This window comes from Centrocercus urophasianus, unplaced genomic scaffold (assembly GCF_019232065.1).
Source record: "Centrocercus urophasianus isolate 14NV4802_14NV808 unplaced genomic scaffold, USGS_Curo_1.0 seq_11, whole genome shotgun sequence".
Lineage (NCBI taxonomy): Eukaryota > Metazoa > Chordata > Aves > Galliformes > Phasianidae > Centrocercus > Centrocercus urophasianus.
The window spans coordinates 7,496,002-7,508,153 of NW_024884253.1; the positions used below are offsets into that span (position 1 = coordinate 7,496,002).

Genomic DNA, 12,152 nt, shown 5'->3' on the forward strand with positions numbered 1-12,152 from the left:
CATTCACTTCCATATCTGTGCAGTGATGGGATTTAATTTTTGTATTCTAAAAGAACATTTAAAACAAAATTCAACACTGAAAGTATTCGGTACCTTCAATATACAAAATCTGGATCGCCCATAGCCTACCTACAGGCTATGTAACAACCCAAACAACTGCCTAAGTTCCACAACGTGAATGGAAATTGTTAAAGACAAGGGAGATAAATATTGTCAGGAATAGCTTAGGCAGAACACATTCTATCATAAATAAAGGCAACCTGCAAAATGACCCCGAGGTCCTTTCTAACATTTTCTTCTTTGTAATTAGATTGTAACACTGACTGTTCATCTCTTCTGCAAGCCAGAATCTAGGATTTCCTATTCTGATCTGCAAACAGCATTTTAAGTGATTTGCCTAACAACACAAATTTCACCACAATGCAGGCACAGAAACTCCTTTTCCAGGATGGCATTCTTCTGCTTTAGTGATGAAATTGTTCTTCAAGCTATTACACCTGTTTTAGTCATTAAACAGTTTTCAGCTTCTGCAGAAGCCAGGATTCTACAAGCAAAAGCCTCTTATACTACCTACTTCTGAATCTTACTAGCAGGACATACCTTGTTTGAACTGAATAAACCGAGATAACTGTGGCATTTATATTACGAAGACAAAATAAGGCTGTGTAAGCAAATTATTTTGTTATATTACTGGTATTTATGAGTCTTTTTGCAAGGAGCATAATACATACTAACATCATTTCCAAGACATAGAGTGCCAATATTACAGTTAAAACCAGCATTTGAGAAGGTCCTGATAATTACATTCTAAGCGCAGTTCCTCAGACTGACTTTGAAAAATAAGTTAAAAGAACTAAATCTCTAAGATAATTCTGCCTAACACCAGGGTCAGAATTTAGCACTGCTTAGCTCTACATGAATTAAATAAAAACACTGATGTATGCTATTCATCACTGATGATGTAAAAAGAACCAGTGGCTGAAGTCCCGTAATTGCATCAATAACAGCTGCAGAAACGTGCGTTGCAACTACAAATAAGTTGTCTCTTTAAGCTAGGAAGTGTTTTATATTATCTTAGTACTTCATAAAATACTTCAAAGGTGAAATTAACAATTTTCAGAAAAATTTGTAGAAGCTTTACATTTGAAAAACATAACTGTGATCAAATAATTATATACTGGTAACGTGGAATACACCAGGAAAGAAGAAACAACAGTGCCTGTGACTCTAACACTTTGGAGACATGCACCCATTCTCACACTTCAAATATTATTAGCCATTCTACGAATTATAGTCTAATGCAATGGATGAAAGTGATTTCACTTTGATGTTGCTACCACTGATATCTAAATAATCAACTCAACCTTCTCTCTCTCTGACTTCCTTTTGGATCTGCAGATCTAATTGTAACTAATATTCACTAATGTGCTCTATGAGATGGAGGCATATTTACTTATCCACTTGCAACCTAAGCTGGGAAAATGTCTCAATTTTACTGGGTAGATCCACAGATCTATTTAATACAAACATACATTAAATTCCATAAAACTCATTGAAGTATTTCTACGTATAAATGCACACATAAAACAAGATACTGCATGCTTAGAATATACCAAATAAAGAAGGCTTACCATAAGTAAAGACCTCAATAACATGATTTGAATTCTTCTAGTTCCCAAATCCCTACAATTGGAAAAAAATGGAAAATTAATTTCTTAGCATATCTTCAAAATATCACACATCATCTGCAACATTACTTTTAGTAACTGAATACTGCAGTCTTGGAAGGGATGCAGGATGACCATAAGTAAGGAGCAATTGCACCTTAGTTGGAAATAATAAGTGTTGTTGAAAAGGATATCTATAGCAAAGCTTAAAAAAATAATCACATACAACTGAAAAAGCAGTAAAGGATAAATGTGAACCAGATGCAAATTTTCACATTCCATTTTAAAATCTCCTTGTACATGAAGAGTTCAACTGGTGTATGCTTGAGTTTATTTTCATAGGAATCAATGCTCTGAATGACTTCTGAATTGAAATGTAATTGAGGTCATTACCAAACCAGAACAATTTTCCTGTAAAACTTAGACAAGGAAAAAAGTAATCTGCAAAACCCTCAAGAGAAATTCCAAGAATTTACATATTTTTCAGATCACAGCAAGCCACAAAAAACATCACTTAGCCTGTTCTTCATCTCTTCTGCTTTTCTACCTGTTGGTGCTAAAAGAAGTTAAATACCCATCAGCACATAGCCACATTGTGCTTTGCTTGCAAGATCTTACAAAATGAAAGTGTAGTTGGAATATTCAAAGGCAGTCATTCAGTGAAGATCCACTTTCTTGATGTGTAAAACCCCTTGTCCACCAGTGAAAAGACCAAGTCTCTTTACAAGTAAAAAGTTGGCCCCTAAATAACAGTGGAAAATTCCACCTTCACTGGCTGTAACATTGGCTATATTGCAGTTATTGAATGTCTTGTGTAGCAGAGACCAAATTTTCAGTACAGTATTGCAAGATTGTTACAGCAGTCACAAACGTTTCTGCAGCAGACATACACACATCATACTAACATACTACTCAGTCCCACATTTATAAAAGAAAATTGTGAAATTTAAAACCAAACCATCTCCATCACTAACAATGCAAGTACAAAACTCTAAATGGATCCACATTTCAAATGCCCTCTTAATAAGAGTAAGTTGCCTAAGTTGCCTGGAACAGATAGACTTCAGATTTCTATCTTTTATGGGACACTATGCCACAGGGACACAGTATAAAAACCTACCAAGAAGCCAAGAGAACAACTGCAACTTCCTATGCAAACTGTAGAGTTACATAATTAACAGTCAAGTAAGAAGTTAATTTCAGAAATATCTGCAGAGATACGAGAGCAGAAATGTTTTATTGCAAAACATGGAGCAATCCAATCAAGTATTTTCTATTAGTGATACACCTGAAAACTGAGTTCATGCTGCTGATGCTATGCCTTTTTTCTGTATAGCATTTAATACAGCTCTTACTGAGACTTTAGGTAGGAATTCATACTAACCCAAGGTGACTTGTATCCAGTGACTGTGAAGTTGCTCCAAAAACAGGTACTTTTCCCATAATGAACATCATAATTTCTGATCTCTGGTAATCTGGTAGATTGCTTCCAAAAAATCCTAAATAAAAACACAATGAAAGCACAAAGGGAAGGAGAAATACAGCCTTATTAACCTAAGGAATACATTTGCAAGGTCAAAATAGACAAACAAAATGTTTATTCTATTTGGGCATGTCTTTTTAAATAAACTGATTTGTTTTAGGGAAAATTCATGAGTTATTTCTGCTTGATGGCACAGTGACTCTCTTCATGACAAACTTTTTCTTTGAACCCCAATACTTTCTAATTTCACTCTCTTAAACATAAAACTGAAAGTTAAGTATGTGAAATCTCTTACTTATAATTACTGAGGAACTGTGTTTCTTGTGGAACAGTGTCACTGCTTTTGTCTCTTCATATGTCACTACTTCAAGTTTACTAACAAATCTTAAAGGTATATAACTATTTAATGACTATTCCTATCACTAAAATACAGAGAAAAATATAAAAAAAATAAAATGGGGGAGAGAGTTTGGCTATTTTAGTAAAGTAATTTACAGAAATCGCTGCCATCATTTTAAGCACTGTGCACAAAAGGATATTTTCCAACCTGAACTATTTTAGGCATTTGACATGATCCTGCACCACATTCTTATCTAAACATAGGAGATATATGGATTTGAAAGTTTTATTATTAGGTAGATAAAGAATTGGTTGGATTGGATGGCTGTAGCCAGAGGGTTGTTGTCAATGGCTCTGTGTCTAGGTAGAGGTGCTGGAACAGGTTGCCTGGGGAGGTTGTGGATGCCCCGTTTCTGGAGGCATAAGGCCAGGCCGGATGGGATCCTGGGCAGCGTGATATAGTGATTGGGAAGGGGAGTACAAACTAGAGGGTCTTTAAGGTCACCTCCAGTCTAAGCTGTTCTATGATTAGGAGTCTCTCATAAAGGTGCTATAGTTAAATCATGGTACTACAACTAGCCACTGGGTGTCACTGTTGCTGCTACGTTTAAATGCTGGTTTCTATGAGCTTTCAACCTTTGAAAATGCATTACTGTATACAGCTTCCTAGATTATTTTCATGAAATTACTAACAATAGTGCTGTATCAAAGGTGTGTATGTGTAAGGAATATACAAAACCAATAAACTTATTGCAAGTCCACAAGCAGTTTAATTGTCATTGAATTTACTGGATATATCTCAATCAACAAGTAAAAGAACAGTCTTTCAGAACTGGCTTTCAGAAGCCAGACCTGCAAACTAAGCCTGTGATTTAGACAGGAGCATTGTCAGAAATATTACTCACTATTATTCCTTTTCAATTCAAGCTCTGTTTTTATACCATCTCATTGACATAAGGGTTGGGAGAGGATTTTAAGTGAGTCTTCACTACTGTCATTACTCACCAATTGTTTGAATAATAGCATTCTGGACAATTCTCTCATCACTCTCCTTGGAACTTGTGCTGAATGTGGCACTTCCTGCTGAGCTGCGCCTATCACCCAACTCAAAGTCAACACTGATACGCAAGTGCTTCAGTAAGGTGTTAAAAACCTCCAGAACTGTTGGACCTGGAAACAACACAGAAATGACTGCACTCAAGGAAAGGAAAACTAGCCCTTTCAAATCATTTTAAGAAGAAATCAGGTTAAGGTGAAAAAAACAAGTGAAATTCAATGTTTGAAGGAGACAGCCTACATAGAAATAAACTTACACAGCATGCCTATACCTGATATTGTGGAAAATATTTTAGAATCAGGAAATGCAATCAGGTATGAATATGTATTAGCAAGCTGTACTGGGTCCAGCTGGGATGGAGTTAACTTTCACAGCAGTCTGTGTGGTGCTGTGCTCTGGATTTTAAACTCTAACTGTTGATAACATAGGATGTGGGTAAACACCTCCTTGCAGATGGGAAGTAATTAATAAAATCATTTTCTTTGTGCTTGTAGTTTTTGCTTTACTTAAGCAATTGTTTTTATCTTGATTCATTGGACTTCTCACCTGCCTTCTATTTTCTCCTTCTTCCTCGGAGAAAAGTAAACAAGTGGCTGAGGAGGTGCTTAACTGTTGGACAGTCTACCTTTCACACAAGTTTTATATAAAAAAAAAATGAGTGGTTGCTGAAATCCAGTCAGTAATGTGTTAAACTGCAAGCACTTGTCCCTGAATTTCAGTTTTTCCAAATCCTGCTATTAAAATCCAGTTATCATATGTGCACTGGATCAAATAATGAGGTATTTTCACAGTATGATAAAAGGTTTCAGTCTACTTTTGCAGCTAAGTCAATTTTATATAAACAGTCTTACATAAACAGATAGGCTCAGACACAAACTCATGATGCAAAAGCAGTAATGTTTCAACAAGAACATCAACGTCAAGAAAAAAAAGGGTAGATTAAGTATGTGTGCCTGCACCACGTAAAAACAACTCTTATTTCAGGGAAACACAATACCTTAAATTACATAATCCACCTTACTTCAGCTGCTTCATAGTTACTAAGGTAAAATTTCCAAAATTCAGTACAAAAAAGACAGGTAGCTGTTGGAGAGGGCCCAGAGGAGAGCCACGAAGATGGCTGGAAGAAGGGACTGGAGCACCTCCCCTATGAAGACAGGCTGAGGGAGCTGGGCTTGTTCAGCCTGGAGAAAAAAAGGCGGCAGGGTGACCTCATTGCAGCCTTTCAATACCTAAAGGGAGCCTACAAACAGGAGGGGAATCAACTCTTTGAAAGGGTAGATAACTGCAGGACAAGGGGGAATAGTTTTAAGTTGAAGGAGGGAAGTTTAGGTTTGATGTCAGAGGGAAGTTCTTTACAGAAAGAGTGGTGATGCGCTGCAACAGGCTGCCCAGAGAGGTTGTGGATGCCCCATCCCTGGAAGTGTTCAAGGCCAGATAGGATGGGGCCCTGGGCAACCTGGTCTAGTATTAAATGGGGAGACTGGGGGCCCTGCATGTGGCAGGGGGGTTGGAGATTCACAATCCTTGAGGTCTCTTCCAACCTTAGCCATTCTGTGAAGGATCACTCTACTCTCAACTCCTATATTACTTACTAGTCCTGTCACAGCAGCTGAATTACAAAGCAACAGTTCTCTTGACTTCTTGTAGTCACACAGTTCTCCCAGACTTCACAATTTCTAATCAAGAACGAATTCCTATCTTTCACAAGGCCATAAAAGTAAACTTAATTTTTTTTAAGCAAAAGATCACACATCTATAATTAGTTAAATGACAAAGTAAATATATTTGACTAATTGTAAAGGAGTAGGAGGTAAAATGTATATATGCATATATACACACACAAAACCGCCTTAAAGTAAATCCTTTCCTTCAGTCTGAAAATAAAGGAAAAACAAAATACCATCTCTCAGATCTATCCCCTAATCAGATGCCATTAATTTACTAAAACTTACCTATTGATCCTTTAGCTGCTATTGCAACTGCTTCCAAAAGAACCTGAATAATGCCAGCACGAACTCGTGGTGAATCTTTTTTGCAGGCATCAAGGTGTCCAAGAATTTCTTGTATTACATGATGAGAATATTGTGCCTAGTAAAAAAGGAAATATTAGCTTCACCTGTGACTTTAATAAGAATATATTTATATACCACTCAGCTGTAGTCACAATTAAGTTCCTATTTTACAACATTCTTACCTTTTCATTTTTTAATTACAATCAGTTCACGTTTAAATATGGATTTTAAATAACTATGACAGATGAAACCAACAGGTCCACCCAACTCAGTACAGAGAAATTCAGTTTCAAAATACTTCGGAATGTCTACAAGAACAGGTCTAGAGAAAATGGGCTGCCCAGGGAGGTGGTGGAGTCACCGACCCTGGAGGTGTTCAAGGAATGTTTGCATGTTGTGTTGAGGGACATGGCTTAGTGAGAATTATTGGTGATAGGTGGATGGTTGAACTGGGTGATCCTGTAGGTCTTTTCTAACTTTGGTGATTCTATGATTCTATGAAACATCCTCAAGTCATGCCAGGGGAAATTCAGGCTGGACATTAGGAAATACTGCTCCGAAAGAGTGGTCAGGCACTGGAATGGGCTGCCCAGGGAGGTGGTGGAGTCACCAAAGAGAGAGACGTTGTGTTGAGGGACATGGTTTAGTGAGAGCTATTGGTGACTGCTAGACAGTTGGACTGGATGATCTTATAGGTCTTTTCCAACCTTGGTGATTCTATGACTGTATGTACATGGTACGCATGGTACTTAATCCAGCTAATTGAAGTTCAAGGATTTCAGCAGGTGTTGCAGAAAAGCATAACTGATACAAATACTAACAATACTCAGCATTATTCTATTATCCTACAAAATTGGAATTTTCTAACTTCAACTTTTGGTTGTCAGTGCTTGATATAATCCAAGAAACAGACTTTGGTCACTTGGCAACAAACAAGAGAGGTTGCCCATTGAAAAAAAATAAATACAGCAGCACTGCTTCGTAAGAAGTTTTTTTCTTAGTAAAATCAGTACAGCTGCATTTGCACGGAGATCTAACTAACTTCAGAGATTTCTTTATCAAGCACAATGTCAGAGCAGTACGGCTATCCTGTTCCTTGGTCTGTAGCTTGCTGAGCAATCAATGACTTGAGAACTCCATAAAAACCTTCTTCATTCATTGAAAACATATCTCAAATAACCTCTTATCATAAAGAACAATTAGGTCGTTACTCGAAAAGTTTAAGATTAAGGAACAGAAATGGACTTTCTGGACTTACTGACATAATCTACTGTCTAGTATTATCATGGTGAAGTAAGCACTTAAGTGTTTTGTGTGCTCAGCATGCGTATGTGAGAAAAACAAATCCTGAAAATACCTACCTGTATAGAATACATGATGATTTTGAAGCAAGAAACAGCAAATTCATTGGGATCCCATAGCTTATGGTGGTCTAAATGCCTGTGAATAAAAAATAAAGGATTTGAAATCATGGTTTTCTACACAATTGTAGTGGCTTAATGCTAACAGGCAGCTAAGCATCACATTTCGGCTCTCTCACTCCCATTCTTCAAAAGCACAGGGGGTGAAAATACAAAGCTTGTGGGTTGAGGTAAGGACAGACACTGTTCTTAAACAAACAAACAACAAATTTCTTACAAAATTTCAATTTAAGCAATGTTTCTAAATACGTATCTTAATTACAGCATCTCTTTTGGTTTGAACTTTCCCAAAGAAAATACCTAAAGATGCCTCAGAATAGCAAATGCGGAAGCATACAGATGAAAGTAGTCAGCACTCAGAACACAAGAGGACTGACAGGATGCTTCAACTTATTTAACTGAAACTTCCAGATTCTGTATAAACTCATTGGCCAACTTCTACCAACCTAGTGATCCAGAAGAGCACAGGTCTACTTCAAGGTTGATTAAACTACTGGTTTAAATCAATGCTCTTGTGCTCTAGGTTACCTTCCAGTCTGTTGGTGAGCGGGAAGATGACAGCCTAAATTAACGTTTTATGTAATAGCTGAGTGGACAACATATTTGATGGGCAAGAATTTTCCATTAAAAAAAAAAAAAATAAATATATATATATATATATATATTCAGATGGGTGATATTTTACTTGCCATAATGCAGGCAGTGTATTCAACATAATTTTATGATTTTGTAAAACACAGTAAACTATATTTTCAGCAGAGTACATTTCATTTTGTTAAAATCATGTCAAATCTTGTTTCATTCCCTTCCCCATCCATCACAGTTCTCTGAATATAGAACATCTAAGTAAGATTTCAAAGCATTTTAACACTGGAGTAACAAAAGCCATAAACTGTCTTCAATTAAGATCGCACGCATGTAACAAATGTACACTACTAGGTTTCTCAAATTAAAAGCAACAGCATAATCACTGGTGCAAATTACTAATTTATGGATCAAGAGACAATGACAGACCCTGAATTCATCCACATTAGCAGTAACCAATGAAAACAATCTTTATAGTACAAAATGAAAAGATGATACTGATGTTTAGATGTCACAAGAATGGCATTTAATGGCATGAATAGGGTATAACTCATTATACTTGGGAAGATGCAAGTTTTCAGTGGATTTCTGTATGTCTCTGGATCTGTCTTATCTATTCAACAGTGTGAATTCATGCTAAAATTCTGGTGACTGGCAATTTGTGCATCAGATTTGCACAGTGGATGCACACAGAAAATAGGGTTGTAGCATGGTTGCCTCACATTTAATCCCTTTGGGAAAATAATAAGTAGTTGCAAAAGCTTCCTCATTAAGGAAATGATCTTCCAATTTTCTTTTTGAATTCCTGTTTGTGCTTAATAGTAGTAACTCAAAAAAGGCTTTCAGTAGCTTAAAAGTCTTTCAGTGTATGAATCAAATCAGAATCTGTAGCAGGAATTACAGCATCTAAAAGTAGATATTTCCTTAACAGGTGGGTATCTTGAAAATCTACAAGGAGCAGGCAGCTCTCCTTATCACCAAGATGTACTTGTACACCTACTGTACTTACAGATTCCTGCGAAGATTTTCCTGAGTGAATGTCTAATTTGAAGACACTAACAGAGGTGAAAGATGCAGTTTTAAGTTATATCAACATTTCTGTCTTTTGGTTCCTTACTATTTTTGATTATGAAAAAAAAAAAAACAAAACACAAAGGCTACACCTGGAATAATTCCAAGAACAAAACTGAAAAATGCTTAACAGTCAATATCAGCAACAACGTATAGACACATTTGTCCATAATACGCATACATCTGCCATTCTCTGGTATCTAAGCTGTTAAAAACATTCTTCACAGAATATCAGAATGGGTCTTGGAAGAAAACTGCAAGAAAGTAGAAGTCTGAACACAGTACTCTTTTGTATAACTTGGCTCATCTCTTCTCTGACTGCAGCTATTATCAGCACCTTGAACAGTTTCCCATTCAAGAGAAAGGCAAGCTGTAGCAACAACCCATCCTAACCGTTATGCTATGCTTCTAAAATCAACAAAATAGGACTTGCATTTCTCCTTATATAATTAGTTTGAAGTTAAGAGAGAGCCAAGAAAGAGGTGAATTTTAAAAAATAAATAATAAAAAAAAAAAGTAATTTTTTTGAAGAAGTTTTAATAACTTAGCCAAATCCTAAATGCTGAAAAGAAAGAAAGAATTGAATGTAAGGATGAAATAAAAAAATCTCTTAAGATAAGATCTTCCACAAGTTTCCAACTTACGCAAAAACAGGTCTGACAGCATTATTCATATTTCCATAGGTTGCTCTTCCTAACAGTTCTCTGAAACAGTTCTCAGCCAGCAAAGCAGGATTTTCCTCTTTCTCTCCTCCTGTAGGAGAGGACGGAGGACCAGTTCTGCTGAAATAAGACAAAATAACATTCAAGTTACTGCTGAATAACATTTACCTTCCATACTGTGTATGCAATTGGCTTTACAATATTCATTACACTTATTCAATGCCAGTCTGCTGATCCAGGCAAGAATTGTATATCAAATATACATCAAAAGAGAACTCTAAAGAATCAAATATTTTATCTCATATGAGAACTGCATAGATCCTTTATATATTTACTCAGCACTGTGGACTGCAATAGTAAATACATATGAAGATAAAAATAAATGTCTAGAATACTGATATGACTTGTTCCCTACTGCATTTGATCAACTACTGCCTCCTACAAAAAATGGAACAGAGGTCACAAAATCATAAGGAGTTGTGCAGAACCTTAGTTATTTTCTTCAGACTAACAATCTCATTCACCTACCCACTACTGAATCCATACTGTGGGTGTTAAATAAAACTCTAATATTTCTGCAGAAACAGATGGGCAGCAAGTTATAAAAAAATAAATACATTTCAAACTAATTAGAAAATTGTCACCCACACAGTTATCTCTAACCAGATAATGTAGAAGTAAAGGGACAATCAATTAGAAGGTGACTAATGACCACAGTGAACAGTGCTGGATCCCCATGCCCCAGTGCTGGCTGAGGGTTGCAGAGCCCCTGGGGGCAGAGGCCAGGGCTGCCCTATGCCAGACACAGCTCGTTCCAGCATTACAATGCACTAATATTATTAACGCTACGTTTATTTCAATTATAGAAACGTATTATTGATAGCAAAGAATGATAAAACTTCTGATATTATGGGAGGGAGGTAAAGGAAAAGCTAGAAGTGGGAAGAGCCCCCCAAAACACATCTGCCATTTCTCCAATCACTGCAGTATCTCCCAATGAATTAAAATCAGCAAATACCATCAGTATTTTATATGCAAATGTTAAGTTATGACTCAGTAAATACTGCAGTGCAAAAGTTTGAATGCTTTGTATTATTAAAATGTTTTTTGAAGTTCAAATACTATCATTTGCAATTACTTCTTTTCTCTTTGTGAGTGGGAATCAGGTTGACTGTTTATATCACTGTGGTACAGGGACAGTAAAAATACTAAACTGAAGAGAGAATTACAGACACAGGAAGCAAAATCAGGGAAACCATGATCTATTTTGGACAAAGTAAAACCAGCCAGGACCCAAATTCTTCAAGTGAATTTTGAAGCCTACCCTCACGCCGCAAAAATGGAAGTGCTGGCACTATACAAAAACTGAACACTGGCACCATAAGCAGTGAATGGCTGAACCTTTCCGAAAGAGCATCTAGCCCGCCATATTCCAGTTTTGATGCATGCTTTTAATTATTTTTATTTTTGTTTCTTGTCTCTTTGCCCATCCAACTGCTCTTTTCAAAACACAGAGCTTGAACTACTTCAACAAATTAAAGGCAATTGAAAGCTATTCTGAGTTCAAGCACTTCACACATCATACCATTAAGCAGTTAATGACATTTCATTTAAATTAAGCAGTTGAGAATAGAGAGATTTAGAAAAAAAGAAAACAATTCCCATTAAGGTGCAGTATTACTTCTAATGAAATACTGTACCTATAGGTAGAAAGTGTTTGTTTGCTTTTTGCATTCTTCACAAAACACACGTTAAAAACAGAAGTGAACATTCGTTCACCCACATTAAAAGTAATGTATCTATGCTGTATGGGAACTGCTGAGTCACGGCCTGAACCTCTGATTAATCAGCT

At 36.4% G+C, this 12,152-nt stretch overlaps 1 protein-coding gene across 7 annotated transcripts in view; it reads right to left on the reverse strand.

Moving 5' to 3' along the window:
* EFR3A (EFR3 homolog A) overlaps nucleotides 1-12,152 on the reverse strand; it is a 71,324-nt gene that overhangs the window by 19,326 nt on the left and 39,846 nt on the right. For 6 of the 7 annotated variants that reach the window (XM_042837815.1, XM_042837824.1, XM_042837806.1 and 3 more), the window contains 6 exons: nucleotides 10,283-10,420; nucleotides 7,923-8,001; nucleotides 6,502-6,637; nucleotides 4,495-4,659; nucleotides 3,052-3,166; nucleotides 1,632-1,683 (listed from right to left, as the gene is read on the reverse strand). In XM_042837815.1, coding sequence (XP_042693749.1) covers nucleotides 1,632-1,683; nucleotides 3,052-3,166; nucleotides 4,495-4,659; nucleotides 6,502-6,637; nucleotides 7,923-8,001; nucleotides 10,283-10,420 — 685 coding nt within the window. The remainder of the gene's footprint in view (nucleotides 1-1,631; nucleotides 1,684-3,051; nucleotides 3,167-4,494; nucleotides 4,660-6,501; nucleotides 6,638-7,922; nucleotides 8,002-10,282; nucleotides 10,421-12,152) is intronic. The other variant, XM_042837791.1, reaches the window with a different exon arrangement.